The sequence below is a fragment of the Pseudophryne corroboree genome, chromosome 8 (genome assembly GCF_028390025.1).
Source record: "Pseudophryne corroboree isolate aPseCor3 chromosome 8, aPseCor3.hap2, whole genome shotgun sequence".
Taxonomy (NCBI): Eukaryota; Metazoa; Chordata; class Amphibia; order Anura; family Myobatrachidae; genus Pseudophryne; species Pseudophryne corroboree.
Genome location: NC_086451.1, coordinates 290450652 through 290467783, shown reverse-complemented (window position 1 = coordinate 290467783; position 17132 = coordinate 290450652). Strand labels below are relative to the sequence as shown.

Here is a 17132-nt window from a genome sequence, read left to right as displayed (position 1 = left end):
CCCTATTCAGTGGCCCGGGCGCACTTGGGTGGTATTAAAGCACTTCCATAGCCTTCGCCGATACTGGCGGTAGTGTAAATAGAATCTGTACTCCTGCGGGGGTGAGGAGTGTGTGGTATAGTGCGGGTTATCTTTACCCTGGCTGAGTGCCAGAAAGTAAAATGGTGACTCTGGGTTCCTGTCGTGGGCTTCTATGGAGCAGGGGTGCAAATGAGAAATGAGTGCTGTGGCAGCAGCAGGCACTCACAATATTCCAGGATGGTTGGGTGCTAAAGGTAATGCAGCCTTTTTGGATGTGCTGTAGAGATTCCTAGAGCTGCAGGTGTGCTCAGCCTTCTCCAGCTAAATCTCCAGGAATCCAAGATGGCCACCGCAGCACTTATAGGGCTGCTCCTTTCCCCTCTTTTATCCCTTGTGGGGCTGCTTGTGGCACAGAGGCTCTTTGGAGGTGCTTAAGAGTGTCCAGCCTCGCATGTGGGGGTGATCCGGGGTGTCGGGGAGCCCGTCGCGGCCGCGTTCCGATCCCGGAGCTCACGGCCGGGTCTTCCCCGAACTCGAGGTCCCGGCTTCTGGGCGCGTGTTAGGCCGCGGCGGCCGGAGGTAGCAGGGGGGCCGCAGGCCCGCTTCAGCTGCTGCACAGCTCCGCCGGAGGGGTCCGCAGGAGGGATGAGGCCACCACAAGCCGCTGCCAACGGTCCGGAGGGGAGGAGATGAGGGTCCCAAGTCCCGCGAGTAGCTCCGGAGCCCGGCCCCGCGAGGCGGCGAAATCGAGGCCCCGGTTTCACAGGAGGGGGAAGGCCACAATCCGCAAGGGCAGCCAAGGCCGCCCTCCGACTCCGCAGCACGCTTCCCCTGGTCGGGTTGATGTAGGCAGAGGCAGTGGGGTAAGTGCAGGGGGCACCAGGATACTAAATAGAGTTGTTTTTTTTATTTATGTTGGCCAGTTTGCAGGAGCTCCTAGGGAGTGCTTCCTCTCCCATTGCCAGCCAGGCCACGCCCCAGTGCGGGTGATTTTCAATTGGGAGAGTCGTCTTCTCGGGTCTCCTTTAACAGGAGCTCTAGCAGTGGCACAACTTCTCCCTTCTACGTCCAGGCCACGTCCCGGAGCTGGTGTATTTTATAAAGAAAAATGCTGGTCAGAGGCAGAACTGCAGTACTGGCTATTTGCCAGTATTCAAGATGGCGCCTCTAGCTTCCAGTTACAGGCCTCTTATAGCTCAGAGCCCAGGGTGTCCTGTGAACACTGGAGGTGCCTGCATGTGTGGCCCGAGGGTACTGGGGTCCCCCTCTCCTCCTCCTCCTTCGTCTGGACTCTCAGCAGTAAACTCGGCTGTCTTCTGGGGAGGCTCACAGGGATTCAGCCCAAGACTCCCAGATTCCAAGATGGCCGCCGGCCAGTGCACAAGTGAGGTAAGTGCACTTTAAATGTATATCCCGAGGTCTGGCTGTTGAAATATGTCGTCCTGCAGACGGCCGGGGGTCTGGGGCAGGCTGGGGATCGATGTGGGGAAAGTTAGGCGGGGTCCAGCGGTGCCACGGGTCCCGTTTCGTCCGCGAAGCGGGCCTGGAGCTCAAAATCGGGACGGAGTCAAACTCGAGGCCCCGGTCTCTGGAGCTCGAGTAGGCCGTGATCTCCAAAATGTTGCTGCGGCCTCCCGGCGGGTTCCCCTCATTCAGGGAGACGTCCACAGCCGTGGACAAGGTCAGAGAGGGTGGACCCGAGTGCTGGGGATAATTGTTATTGCGGGTTTACACCATAGAAATGCAGGAGCCCCTGCACAACACTTCCTCTCCTAGCAGCGTCCAAGCCACGCCCCCCGGCTATATTTCTTTTAAGGGCAATTCCAACCAAAAGTGGACATGGATCATGAAAAACAAAGTCGGAGTATTCAAAAAAATAATTTCCCAGTGTATCAGTCATATGGGCCCTACATACTCGGCGATGTGCCGCCGAGCTGCCCGACCGCTGATACGGCGGGGGGGGGAGTGAAGTTACTTCACTCCCCCCGTCACACGGCTCCATAGAACTGCAGGCAAATATGGACGAGATCGTCCATATTGGCCTGCATGCACAGCCGACGGGGCACCAGCGATGAACGAGCGCGGGGCCGCGCATCGTTCATCGCTGGTGCCACCACACTGCACGATTTGAACGTTATCTCGCAGTGATCGTGCAGTGATGTCGGCCAGTGTGTAGGGCCCTTAGTCTATAGTAGTTACAAAATGGGTTGGTAACAGTGTGTCACATGACATGCTGCCGTTTTGTCATATTTCCGTAATGGCTACCAGGCATTAGGCAGACACTGATTGTGACCACTGATTATCTATTGCTGGTTTATGAAAACAAAGGTAAAAATACTTATTATATTATTATAGGTTATAACAAAAGTTGAGGACATGTACTGTCAGAAATTATATGTTGATATATTCAGTGTTTGATGTGGTTTTGTTAGTGAAAGTGTTAAAACAAAGATGATGAGATATGGTACCAATCTGAAAACATTGTTAGAAAGGTAAATGACCCTTTACCAGTTAATGCAGGGGCCTTTTTTCATTTCCTGATGTATTTGATGGTTACATCCGTGACGATTTTCTGGTTACATCCATTACACATACACCCCATTAAATATTCTCAAGGTAATCAGAATGACTTCCCTGAAAATTGTACTAAAACTATTTGTGTGGTTTATGCTTTATTGTAAAAAAGAAAGGAATTAATATTTGTTGTAGTTTCAGAGAAATCAAATATGTATTTCTCTAACGTCCTAAGTGGATGCTGGGGACTCCGTAAGGACCATGGGGAATAGCGGCTCCGCAGGAGACTGGGCACAAAAGTAAAAGCTTTAGGACTACCTGGTGTGCACTGGCTCCTCCCCCTATGACCCTCCTCCAAGCCTCAGTTAGATTTTTGTGCCCGAACGAGAAGGGTGCACACTAGGTGGCTCTCCTGAGCTGCTTAGTGAAAAGTTTAGTTTTAGGTTTTTTATTTTCAGTGAGACCTGCTGGCAACAGGCTCACTGCATCGAGGGACTAAGGGGAGAAGAAGCGAACTCACCTGCGTGCAGAGTGGATTGGGCTTCTTAGGCTACTGGACATTAGCTCCAGAGGGACGATCACAGGCCCAGCCATGGATGGGTCCCAGAGCCGCGCCGCCGGCCCCCTTACAGAGCCAGAAGACAGAAGAGGTCTGGAAAATCGGCGGCAGAAGACGTCCTGTCTTCAACAAGGTAGCGCACAGCACTGCAGTTGTGCGCCATTGCTCTCAGCACACTTCACACTCCGGTCACTGAGGGTGCAGGGCGCTGGGGGGGGGGCGCCCTGAGACGCAATAAAACACCTTGGATGGCAAAAAAATGCATCACATATAGCTCCTGGGCTATATGGATGAATTTAACCCCTGCCAAAATACATAGAAAAACGGGAGATAGGCTCCGCCCCCTTATCGGCGGCCTTATCTCCTCAGCACACTGGCGCCATTTTCCCTCACAGCTCCGTTGGAGGGAAGCTCCCTGGCTCTCCCCTGCAGTCACTACACTACAGAAAGGGTTAAAAAAGAGAGGGGGGGCACTAATTACGCGCAGTATTAAAGATACAGCAGCTATGAAGGGAAAAACACTTATATAAGGTTATCCCTGTATGTATGTATATATATATATATATATATATATAGCGCTCTGGTGTGTGCTGGCAAACTCTCCCTCTGTCTCCCCAAAGGGCTAGTGGGGTCCTGTCCTCTATCAGAGCATTCCCTGTGTGTGTGCTGTATGTCGGTACGTTTGTGTCGACATATATGAGGAGAAAAATGATGTGGAGACGGAGCAGATTGCCTGTAATAGTGATGTCACCCCCTAGAGGGTCGACACCTGAGTGGATGAACTGTTGGAAGGAATTACGTAACAGTGTCAGCTCTGTATAAAAGACAGTGGTTGACATGAGACAGCCGGCTACTCAGCTTGTGCCTGTCCAGACGTCTCATAGGCCGTCAGGGGCTCTAAAGCGCCCTTTACCTCAGATGGCAGTTATAGACGCCGACACGGATACTGACTCCAGTGTCGACGGTGAAGAGACAAATGTGACTTCCAGTAGGGCCACACGTTACATGATTGAGGCAATGAAAAATGTTTTACACATTTCTGATAATACGAGTACCACCAAAAAGGGGTATTATGTTCGGTGAGGAAAAACTACCTGTAGTTTTCCTGAATCTGAGAAATTAAATGAGGTGTGTGATGATGCGTGGTTTTCCCCCGATAACAACTGATAATTTCTAAAATGTTATTGGCATTATATCCTTTCCCGCCAGAGGTTAGGGTGCGTTGGGAAACACCCCCTAGGGTGGATAAAGCGCTCACACGCTTGTAAGAACAAGGGCTCTACCCTCTCCTGAGATGGCCGCCCTTAAGGATCCTGCTGATAGAAAGCAGGAGGGCATCCTAAAAGGTATTTACACACATACTGGTGTTATACTGCGACCAGCAATCGCCTCAGCCTGGATGTGCAGTGCTGGGTTGGCGTGGTCGGATTCCCTGACTGAAAATATTGATACCCTAGATAGGGACAGTATATTATTGCCTATAGAGCATTTAAAAGATGCATTTCTATATATGTGTGATGCACAGCGGAATATTTGCCGACTGGCATCAAGTCTAAGTGCGTTGTCCATTTCTAACAGTAGAGGGTTATGGACACGACAGTGGTCAGGTGATGCGGATTCCAAACGGCATTTGGAAGTATTGCCTTATTAAGGGGAGGAGTTATTTGGGGTCGGTCTTTCAGACCTGGTGGCCACGGCAACAGCTGGGAAATCCACGTTTGTACCCCAGGTCGCCTCTCAACATGAGAAGACGCCGTATTATCAGGCGCAGTCTTTTCGTGGGAAAGCGGGCAAAAGGTTCCTCATTTCTGCCCGTGACAGAGGGAGAGGAAAAAGGCTGCAGAAATCAGCCAGTTCCCAGGAACAGAAACCCTCTCCCGCCTCTGCCAAGCCCTCAGTATGACGCTTGGGCTTTACAAGCAGAATCAGGCACGGTGGGGGCCCGTCTCAATGAATTTCAGCGCGCAGTGGGCTCACTCGCAAGTAGACCCCTGGATCCTTCAGGTGATATCTCAGGGGTACAAATTGGAATTCGAGACGTTTCCTAAAGTCGGCTTTACCGATGTCTCCTTCTGACAGGGAGACCGTTTTGGAAGCCATTCACAAGCTGTATTCCCAGCAGGTGATAATCATAGGTACCCCTCCTGCAACAGGGAACGGGGTATTATTCCACACTGTTGTGGTACCGAAGCCGGACGGCTCGGTGAGACCGATTCTAAATCTAAAATCTTTGAACACTTACATACAGAGGTTCAAATTCAAGATTGAGTCACTCAGAGCAGTGATTGCGAACCTGGAAGAAGAGGACTACATGATGTCTCGGGACATCAAGGATGCTTACCTTCATGTCCAAATTTACCCTTCTCACCAAGGGTACCTCAGGTTTATGGTACAGAACTGTCACTATCAGTTTCAGACGCTGCCGTATGGATTGTCCACGGCACCCCGGGTCTTTACCAAGGTAATGGCCAAAATGATGATACTCCTTCGAAGGAAGGGAATTTTAGTTATCCCTTACTTGGACGATTCCCTGATAAGGGTAAGATCCAGGGAACAGTTGGAGGTCGGTGTAGCACTATCTCAGGTAGTGTTGCGGCAGCACGATTGAATTCTCAATATTCCAAAATCGCAGCTGATTCCGACGACTCGTCTTCTGTTCTTAGGGATGATCCTGGACACAGTTCAGAAAAAGGTGTTTCTCCCGGAGGAGAAAGTCAGGGAGTTATCCAAACTAGTCGGGAACCTCCTATAACCGAGCCAAGTCTCAGTACATCAATGAGATGGTTCTGGGAAAAATGGTGGCTTCCTATGAAGCAATCCCATGCGGCAGATTCCACGCAAGAACTTTCCAGTGGGACCTGCTGGACAAATGGTCCGGGTCGCATCTTCAGATGCATCAGCGGATAACCCTGTCACCAAGCACAAGGGTGTCTCTCCTGTGGTGGTTGCAGAGTGCTCATCTTCTAGAGGGCCGCACATTCAGGACTGGGTCCTGGTGACCACGGATGCCAGCCTGCGAGGCTGGGGAGCAGTCACACAGGGAAGGAATTTCCAGAGCTTATGGTCAAGCCTGGAGACATCACTTCACATAAATATCCTGAAGCTAAGGGCCATGTACAATGCTCTAAGCTCAGCAAGACCTCTGCTTCAAGGTCACCCGGAGTTGATCCATTCGGACAACATCACGGCAGTCACCCACGTAAACAGACAGGGTGACACAAGAAGCAGAAGGGCAATGGCAGAAGCTGCAAGGATTCTTCGCTGGGCGGAAAATCATGTGATAGCACTGTCAGCAGTATTCATTCCGGGAGTGGACGACCTCCACCCGGGAGAGTGGGGACTTCACCCAGAAGTCTTCCACATGTTTATAAAACTCGACAAGTATTGCACCAGGTCAAGGGACCCTCAGGCAATAGCTGTAGACGCTCTGTTAACACAGTGGGTGTACCAGTCAGTGTATGTGTTCCCTCCTCTGCCTCTCATAACCAAGGTACTGAGAATTATAAGATGGAAGGAGTAAGCACTATATTCGTGGCTCCGGATTGGCCAAGAAGGACTTGGTAACCGGAACTTCAAGAGATGCTCACGGAGGATCCGTGGCCTCTACCTCTAAGAAGGGACCTGCTCCAGCAAGGACCCTGTCTGTTCCAAGACTTACCGCGGCTGCGTTTAACGGCAGGGCGGTTGAACGCCGGATCCTGAAGGAAAAAGGCATTCCGGATGAAGTCATCCCTATCCTGATCAAAGCCAGGAAAGATATAACCGCAAAACATTATCACCGCATTTGGCGAAAATATGTTGCGTGGTGCGAGGCCAGTAAGGCCCCGACGGAGGAATTTTCAACTAGGTCGATTCCTACATTTCCTGCAAACAGGAGTGTCTATGGGCCTGAAATGGAGGTCCATTAAGGTTCAAATTTCGGCCCTGTCAATTTTCTTCCAAAAAGAACTAGCTTCAGTCCCTGAAGTTCAGACGTTTGTGAAAGGGGTACTGTATATACAGCCTCCTTTTGTGCCTCCAGTGGAACCTTGGGATCTAAATGTAGTTTTTGGGTTCCAAAAAGTCACATTGGTTTGAACCACTTAAATATGTGGAGTTAAAATATCTCACATGGAAAGTGGTCATGCTGTTGGCCCTGGCCTGGGCCAGGTGCGTGTCAGAATTGGCGGCTTTATCCTGTAAAAGCCCTCATCTGATTTTCCATTCGGACAGGGCGGAATTGAGGACTTGTCCTCAGTTTTTCCCTAAGGTGGTTTTCAGCGTTTCACCTGAATCAACCTATTGTGGTGCCTGCGGCTACTAGGGACTTGGAGGACTCCAAGTTGCTGGACGTTGTCAGAGCCCTGGAAATATAGGTTTCCAGGACGGCTGGAGTCAGAAAATCTGACTCGTTGTTTATTCTGTATGCACCCAACAAGCTGGGTGCTCCTGCTTCTAAGCAGACTATTGCTCGTTGGATTTGTAGTACAATTCAGCTTGCACATTCTGTGGCAGGCCTGCCACAGCCAAAATCTGTAAAAGCCCATTCCACAAGGAAGGTGGGCTCATCTTGGGCGGCTGCCCGAGGGGTCTCGGCTTTACAACTTTGCCGAGCAGCTACTTGGTCAGGAGCAAATACGTTTGTAAAATTCTACAAATTTGATACCCTGGCTGAGGAGGACCTGGAGTTCTCTCATTTGGTGCTGCAGAGTCATCCGCACTCTCCCGCCCGTTTGGGAGCTTTGGTATAATCCCCATGGTCCTTACGGAGTCCCCAGCATCCACTTAGGACGTTAGAGAAAATAAGAATTTACTTACCGATAATTCTATTTCTCGTAGTCCGTAGTGGATGCTGGGCGCCCATCCCAAGTGCGGATTGTCTGCAATACTGGTACATAGTTATTGTTACCAAAAAAATCGGGTTATTATTGTTGTGAGCCATCTTTTCAGAGGCTCCTCTGTTATCATGCTGTTAACTGGGTTCAGATCACAGGTTGTACGGTATGATTGGTGTGGCTGGTATGAGTCTTACCCGGGATTCAAAATCCTTCCTTATTGTGTACGCTCGTCCGGGCACAGTATCCTAACTGAGGCTTGGAGGAGGGTCATAGGGGGAGGAGCCAGTGCACACCAGGTAGTCCTAAAGCTTTTACTCTTGTGCCCAGTCTCCTGCGGAGCCGCTATTCCCCATGGTCCTTACGGAGTCCCCAGCATCCACTACGGACTACGAGAAATAGAATTATCGGTAAGTAAATTCTTATTTTTATGTCAGAAATGACCATATCCTATCCCGGTTACATTTAAAAAATGTATTTATTTACAGCAGACAACAATGGTGAGGCTTGTTTACACTTCATATTTCTCTGACGTCCTAGTGGATGCTGGGAACTCCGTAAGGACCATGGGGAATAGACGGGCTCCGCAGGAGACTGGGCACTCTTAAAGAAAGATTAGGTACTATCTGGTGTGCACGGGCTCCTCCCTCTATGCCCCTCCTCCAGACCTCAGTTAGAATCTGTGCCCAGCCAGAGCTGGGTGCTCCTAGTGGGCTCTCCTGAGCTTGCTAGAAAGAAAGTATTTGTTAGGTTTTTTATTTTCAGTGAGATCTGCTGGCAACAGACTCACTGCTAAGTGGGACTGAGGGGAGAGAAGCAAACCTACCTGCGTGCAGCTAGCTTGTGCTTCTTAGGCTACTGGACACCATTAGCTCCAGAGGGTTCGAACACAGGGCCTGACCTCGATCGTCCGTTCCCGGAGCCGCGCCGCCGTCCCCCCTTGCAGAGCCAGAAGACGGAGGAGATGAAATCGGCGGCAGAAGACTCCGGTCTTCATTAAGGTAGCGCACAGCACTGCAGCTGTGCGCCATTGCTCCCACAGCACACCACACACTCCGGTCACTGTAGGGTGCAGGGCGCTGGGGGGGGGCGCCCTGGGCAGCAATAAGAATACCTTTTGGCACAAAATACACATAATACAGTCTGGAAAACTGTATATGTGTAAAAACCCCGCCATTAAGCTATACAAAACGCGGGAGAAGCCCGCCGCTGAGGGGGCGGGGCCTTCTTCCTCAGCACACCAGCGCCATTTTCTCTTCACAGCTCCGCTGGAAGGACGCTCCCCAGGCTCTCCCCTGCAGTATCCTGTACAAGAAGGGTAAAAAAGAGAGGGGGGGGCACATAAATGTAGGCGCAAATAGGATAATAAGCAGCTATTGGGAAAATTCACTCATTATAGTGTAAATCCCTGTGTTATATAGCGCTGTGGTGTGTGCTGGCATACTCTCTCTCTGTCTCCCCAAAGGACTTTGTGGGGTCCTGTCCTCAGTCAGAGCATTCCCTGTGTGTGTGTGGTGTGTCGGTACGGCTGTGTCGACATGTTTGATGAGGAGGGTTACGTGGAGGCGGAGCAGGGGCAGATAAGTGTGGTGTCGCCCCCGACGGGGCCGACACCGGATTGGATGGATATGTCGAAGGTCTTAACAGACAGTGTCAACTCCTTACATAAAAGGTTCGATGACGCAGCAGCCTTGGGACAGCCGAAATCTCAGCCCGCGCCTGCCCAGGCGTCTCAGAGGCCATCAGGGGCTCATAAACGCCCGCTAGCTCAGATGGTAGACACAGATGTCAACACGGAGTCTGACTCCAGTGTAGATGAGGATGAGACAAATGTACAGTCTACAAAAGCCATCCGATGCATGATTACTGCAATGAAAAATGTATTGCACATTTCTGATGTTAACCCGGTTACTACCAAGAGGGGTATTATGTTTGGGGAGAAAAAGCAGCCAGTGACTTTTCCCCCATCTGATGAATTAAATGAATTGTGTGAAGAAGCGTGGAGTTCCCCCGATAAGAAACTAGTGATTTCTAAGAGGTTACTGATGGCGTACCCTTTCCCGCCAACGGACAGGTTACGTTGGGAAACATCCCCTAGGGTGGACAAGGCGCTCACACGCTTATCAAAAAAGGTGGCACTGCCGTCTCAGGATACGGCCGCCCTAAAGGAGCCTGCGGATAGAAAGCAGGAAGCTATCCTGAAGTCTGTGTATACACACTCTGGTACTATACTGAGACCTGCTATTGCTTCAGCATGGATGTGTAGTGCTGCAGCAGCATGGTCTGATACCCTGTCAGACAACATTGATTCCCTTGACAGGGATACTAGTTTGCTAACCATAGAACATATAAAAGATGTTGTCTTATATATGCGGTATGCACAGAGGGACATTTGCCTGCTGGCATCTAGAATTAATGCAATGTCCATTTCTGCCAGGAGAGTATTATGGACTCTGCAGTGGACAGGTGATGCTGATTCTAAAAAACACATGGAGGTTTTGCCTTATAAGGGTGAGGAATTGTTTGGGGACGGTCTCTCGGACCTCGTATCCACGGCAACAGCTGGGAAGTCAACTTTTTTACCTCAGGTTCCCTCACAGCCTAAGAAAGCACCGTATTATCATGTACAGTCCTTTCGGCCTCAGAAAGGCAAGCGGATCAGAGGCGCATCCTTTCTGCCCAGAGGCAGGGGTAGAGGAAAGAAGCTGCACCAGGCAGCCAGTTCCCAGGAACAAAAATCCTCCCCCGCTTCAACTAAGTCCACCGCATGACGCTGGGGCTCCACAGGCGGAGCCGGGTGCGGTGGGGGCGCGTCTCCGAAACTTCAGCAACCAGTGGGTTCGCTCACAAGTGGATCTCTGGGCTGTACAAATTGTATCTCTGGGATACAAGCTGGAGTTCGAGGCGACTCCCCCTCGCCGTTACCTCAAATCAGCCTTGCCAGCTGCTCCCAGGGAAAGGGAGGTAGTACTGGCGGCAATTCACAAGCTGTACCTCCAGCAGGTGATAATCAAGGTTCCCCTCCTTCAACAGGGACGGGGTTACTATTCCACAATGTTTGTGGTACCGAAACCAGACGGTTCGGTGAGACCCATTCTGAATTTAAAATCCTTGAACACTTATATAAGGAAGTTCAAGTTCAAAATGGAATCGCTCAGGGCGGTTATTGCAAGCCTGGAAGAGGGGGATTTTATGGTGTCTCTGGACATCAAGGATACTTACTTGCATGTCCCCATTTACCCACCTCACCAGGAGTACCTCAGGTTTGTGGTACAGGATTGTCATTACCAATTCCAGACGTTGCCGTTTGGTCTGTCCATGGCACCGAGAGTATTTACCAAGGTAATGGCCGAAATGATGATACTCCTTCGGAAGAAGGGAGTTATAATTATCCCGTACTTGGACGATCTCCTTATAAAGGCGAGGTCCAGAGAGCAGTTGTTGGTCAGCGTAGCACTCTCTCGGGAAGTGTTGCAACAGCACGGCTGGATTCTGAATATCCCAAAGTCTCAGCTGATTCCTGCGACGCGTCTGCTTTTCCTGGGCATGATTCTGGACACAGAACAGAAGAAGGTGTTTCTCCCGGTGGAGAAGGCCCAGGAATTGTCATCTCTGGTCAGGGAGCTCCTGAGACCAAAACAGGTGTCGGTGCATCACTGCACGCGAGTCCTGGGAAAGATGGTGGCTTCTTACGAAGCAATTCCCTTCGGCAGGTTCCATGCAAGGATCTTTCAGTGGGATCTGTTAGACAAATGGTCCGGATCGCATCTCTGCAGATGCATCGGTTGATCACCCTGTCCCCAAGGGCCAGGGTGTCTCTGCTGTGGTGGCTGCAGAGTGCGCATCTTCTCGAGGGCCGCAGATTCGGCATACAGGACTGGGTCCTGGTGACCACGGATGCAAGCCTCCGAGGATGGGGGGCAGTCACTCAGGGAAGGAACTTCCAAGGACAGTGGTCAAGTCAGGAGACTTCACTACACATAAAATAAACTGGAACTAAGGGCCATTTACAACGCCCTGAGTCAAGCAGAGCCCCTGCTTCAAAACCAACCAGTGCTGATTCAGTCAGACAACATCACGGCGGTCGCCCATGTAAACCGCCAGGGCGGCACAAGAAGCAGGATGGCGATGGCAGAAGCCACAAGGATTCTTGGATGGGCGGAGAATCACGTGCTAGCACTGTCAGCAGTGTTCATTCCGGGAGTGGACAACTGGGAAGCAGACTTCCTCAGCAGGCACGACCTCCACCCGGGAGAGTGGGGACTTCATCAAGAAGTCTTCACACAGATTGTAAATCGTTGGGAACTGCCACAGGTGGACATGATGGCGTCCCGCCTCAACAAAAAGCTAAAAAAATATTGCGCCAGGTCACGGGACCCTCAGGCGATAGCTGTGGACGCACTAGTGACACCGTGGGTGTACCAGTCGGTTTATGTGTTCCCTCCTCTTCCTCTCATACCCAAGGTACTGAGGATAGTAAGAAAGAGAGGAGTAAGAACTATACTCATTGTTCCGGATTGGCCAAGAAGAACTTGGTACCCTGAACTACAAGAAATGATCTCAGAGGACCCATGGCCTCTGCCTCTCAGACAGGACCTGTTACAGCAGGGGCCCTGTCTGTTCCAAGACTTACCGCGGCTGCGTTTGACGGCATGGCGGTTGAACGCCAGATCCTAGCGGAAAAGGGCATTCCGGATGAAGTTATTCCTACGCTGATAAAGGCTAGGAAAGACGTGACAGCAAAACATTATCACCGTATATGGCGAAAATATGTTGCTTGGTGTGAGGCCAGGAAGGCCCCTACAGAGGAATTCCAGCTGGGTCGATTCCTGCACTTCCTACAGTCAGGAGTGACTATGGGCCTAAAATTAGGATCCATAAAGGTCCAGATTTCGCCCCTATCTATTTTCTTTAAAAAAAGAACTGGCTTCACTGCCTGAAGTTCAGACGTTTGTTAAGGGAGTGCTGCATATTCAGCCCCCTTTTGTGCCTCCAGTGGCACCTTGGGATCTTAACGTTGTGTTGGATTTCCTGAAATCACACGGGTTTGAGCCACTTAAGACCGTGGAGCTAAAGTATCTCACGTGGAAGGTGGTCATGCTGTTGGCCTTGGCTTCAACTAGGCGTGTGTCAGAATTGGCGGCTTTGTCATGTAAAAGCCCGTATCTGATCTTCCATATGGACAGGGCAGAATTGAGGACTCGTCCCCAATTTCTCCCAAAGGTGGTATCAGCGTTTCATTTGAACCAACCTATTGTGGTGCCTGCGGCTACTCGGGTCTTGGAGGCTTCCAAGTTGCTGGACGTAGTCAGGGCTTTGAAAATCTATGTAGCCAGGATGTCTGGAGTCAGGAAAACTGACTCGCTGTTTATCCTGCATGCACCCAACAAACTGGGTGCTCCGGCTTCAAAGCAAACTATTGCGCGCTGGATCTGTAACACGATTCAGCAAGCTCGTTCTGCGGCAGGGTTACCGCATCCTAAATTGGTAAAAGACCATTCCACACGGAAGGTGGGCTCTTCTTGGGCGGCTGCCCGAGGGGTCTCGGCTTTACAGCTTTGCCGAGCTGCTACTTGGTCGGGTTCAAACACATTTGCTAAGTTCTACAAGTTTGATACCCTGGCTGAGGAGGACCTTGCCTTTGCTCATTCGGTGCTGCAGAGTCATCCGCACTCTCCCGCCCGTTTGGGAGCTTTGGTATAATCCCCATGGTCCTTACGGAGTTCCCAGCATCCACTAGGACGTCAGAGAAAATAAGAATTTACTCACCGGTAATTCTATTTCTCGTAGTCCGTAGTGGATGCTGGGCGCCCGTCCCAAGTGCGGACTCTCTGCAATATATGTATATAGTTATTGCTTAACTAAAGGGTTATTGTTATGAGCCATCTGTTACTAAGGCTCAGTTGTTGTTCATACTGTTAACTGGGTATGGTTATCACAAGTTGTACAGTGTGATTGGTGTGGCTGGTATGAGTCTTACCCTGGATTCCAAATCCTTTCCTTGTTGTGTCAGCTCTTCCGGGCACAGTTTCCTTAACTGAGGTCTGGAGGAGGGGCACAGAGGGAGGAGCCAGTGCACACCAGATAGTACCTAATCTTTCTTTTAGAGTGCCCAGTCTCCTGCGGAGCCCGTCTATTCCCCATGGTCCTTACGGAGTTCCCAGCATCCACTACGGACTACGAGAAATAGAATTACCGGTGAGTAAATTCTTATTTTTTATTCACCAGTGGTAGATACAATTGGGGTAAAATTTGCTTCTTTATGTGCATTTTAAATTTGAAGCAACCCAGATGTTTATCACAAACATTGTCTCTGAGAGTTACATCCGTTACTTTGGAATTGCCCTTATATGTTAAATGTAAAGGACCATATAGACGGGCTGATGCGGGAGAGATGTGTGCTGAGCGAACCGCTTAGCACACATATCTCCCGCCGCTCAGCACAGCGCGATCTGTGCTGAGCGTGTGGGCGGAGACGGGGGGGGGGCACGGCAGGCCAATCTAGCACCAGCGATAGCGATGCGTGGGGCTGCGCATCGCTATCGCTGTAGGGGGTACACACGGAGCGATAATGCTCAAATTCTAAGCAATCTGGTCAGATTGCTTAGAATATCGCTCCGTGAGTACCCCCCTTAAGTGCACGACACAGATGCCTTATCTCTGTTGTTGTTGTTGTTGTTGTTGTTGTTGTTGTTGTTGTTGTTGTTGTTTTTATTTTCTGTGACCATATGAAATGTTGGTAGATGGAATGATGGACCGAGACACATTTTTAAATGATTCTGGCAAGTGCAAAATACTATTAAACTGCTTTGAGCCAGTCACATGGAGTTTTCAGTTTTGATGGTTATTTTTCCTTTGTCTCTGCAGTCCAGTAAAATTAAGAAGGGAAGCAAAGGTGATTGTGCAGTTCTGAAGCCCACCCTGATGGCTGCCGTACCTGTAAGTGTGTTTTGTTTGTCAATGCAGAAACACCTACATAGTGGTTTTCTGGTAACCACTGAGCCACTGTCCTGAACCGCAGACTGATAAAATAAGTGAACCGTGACCGTTTGTGATATTACGGTGGGTGCACACCTATACAATTGTCAGCACGTTCTCCCGATATCAAAAGAAACGGCCAGCGATTGTATAGGTGTGTACGCAGTGCCAATGCAGGAGCGTTGGCCAGTAAATGACTTTCAACGCTCCTGCAACAGCCAGGATTGGGTGGCGGAATCCTGTGTACAGTTTAATTTTAAAGGACCACCTGATTCCGTAGAAGCCTGTACACACTGTGCTATGGGGGGCATGCAATTAGCTCCGTTTTTTCGCCTAGGTCAAAAAACTGAGCTTTCGCTATTTTTAGGCCGAATGGAGATTCGCCCTATGCAATAGCAGGGCCGGATTTTCACCTAGGTGAAAAATGCCGTCACTGGTGAAAAACGCGTGGATCAGTGAATTCACTCCCGATCCACGTGTTTTGGCGAAACTGCAAACGGTTTTCGCCGATTTTTGGGGACATTTTCACCACTGCAGATTCACCTACAAAACAAAGGTGAAACGGCATGGGCAAAAAATTATTAAAAAACAGGCGAAATTACCCGCAAATGAATATGGTGGCTCTATTAGTTCCGATTTTTTTCGACTAGGCGAAAAAACTGAGCTAATTGCATACCCCCCATGGCACAGTGTGTACAGGCTTCTGCGGAATCAGGTGGTCCTTTAGCTGACAGGGGGTCATAGGTAGAGTTTACCCCAATCAGCTGCTGACTGTATAAGTGTGTACCCACCTTAAGGGAGTGGATATTTGAAATATGGGGTAAATTGGGTAAGAATTGGTATCGCATAAGCCGCACTCCTTGCAACCACAGTGTACCTGTCTCCTACATCTCTACTCATATGTGCATTAACCAGACATTGATGGTTCATGGTCATTTAATGTGTCTTGCATATGACACATTCTGCAAACTCATCTATTGCTCTTATAAGTTACTGTTCTCTTTTAGGAAATCATGGATCGCATTTATAAGAATGTCATGAGCAAAGTGCAAGAAATGAATGTTTTACAGAGAACATTGTTTAAGCTGGGCTATGATTACAAGCTGGAGCAGATAAAGAAGGGATATGACGCTCCATTATGCAATATGTAAGCAACATTGTTATGTGCAAATTGGATTGTGTTGCAGCTTGCACCCCACACCTCCATTAAGGATTTTTTTTTTAAAAGATGGACATATTTTGGCTTTATGATCTTGTCTGTCTTGTGGTTTTTACAGTACAGCCTTATCACAAGGTTTTCTTCTAAAATTGTGATTAAATCAGGTTTTTATTAAATTGATAACTGTAATTGGTATGTGACTAATCAGCCAATTAGATTCTTCAAACAGAAATTGGCATTTCTCTTACGTCCTAGAGGATACTGGGGATCCATTTAGTACCATGTGGTATAGACTGGTCCTCTAGGAGCCATGGGCACTTTAAGAATTTGATAGTGTGGGCTGGCCCCTCCCTCTATACCCCTCCTACCAGACTTAGTTTAGAAAATGTGCCCGGAGGAGCCGGTCACGCTTATAGAAGCTCCTGAAGAGTGTTCTGTATTATTTTTTTCTGTTTGTTATTTTCAGGCAGGACTGGATGGCACCAGCCTGCCTGCTTCGTCGGACTTAGGGAGTGGAACGGCCCAACCTCTTGAAGGGTTAATGGTCCCATTCCCAGCTGACAGAACACTAGCTCCTGGGGGACCTATTCGCAAGCCCCACCACGGCGAGCGTACATTCCCGCACCACACCGCCACCCCTAACAGAGCCCGAAGAGTGAAGATTGGGGAGTACTAAGCCGGCGTCCCGGTTAGCGGGTCGCCGGCCATTATGGCGGTACGGAGACGCACAGCTTCTAACCGGGGCGGACTGCATCTCCAGACTCAGTACACAGTGCAGACGCACAGCTTCTGAGGGGGCGATTGAGTCTCAGTACACTGTACACAGTACCCACACTGGCAAACACAGACTTAAACCGGTTAGGTCTCCATTTTAAGCACTAAAGTACCTCAGCCGGTATAAAAAAGTGAGAAGACCGTGCGCCATTGAAAGGGCGGGGCTTCACTATGAGCGGATACAGCAGCTCAACAGCGCCATTTTCTCTCTGCAGTGAACACAGACGCTGACTGACAGGGATGCGCAGCTCCTCCGGAGTGACTCTAGATTACCTCAGTGGTACAAGGGGGTCATAGCAAGGGGGGATCGATT

The 17132-nt window shown here is 49.9% G+C and overlaps 1 protein-coding gene across 5 annotated transcripts in view; it reads left to right on the top strand.

Annotated features, from left to right (window-relative positions):
• The window catches only part of ACSL4 (acyl-CoA synthetase long chain family member 4), a 293951-nt gene that overhangs the window by 227468 nt on the left and 49351 nt on the right, over window positions 1-17132 (top strand). For all 5 annotated transcript variants that reach the window (XM_063937299.1, XM_063937298.1, XM_063937301.1 and 2 more), the window contains exons 9-10: window positions 14776-14847; window positions 15894-16033. In XM_063937299.1, the coding sequence (XP_063793369.1) occupies window positions 14776-14847; window positions 15894-16033 (212 nt within the window). The remainder of the gene's footprint in view (window positions 1-14775; window positions 14848-15893; window positions 16034-17132) is intronic.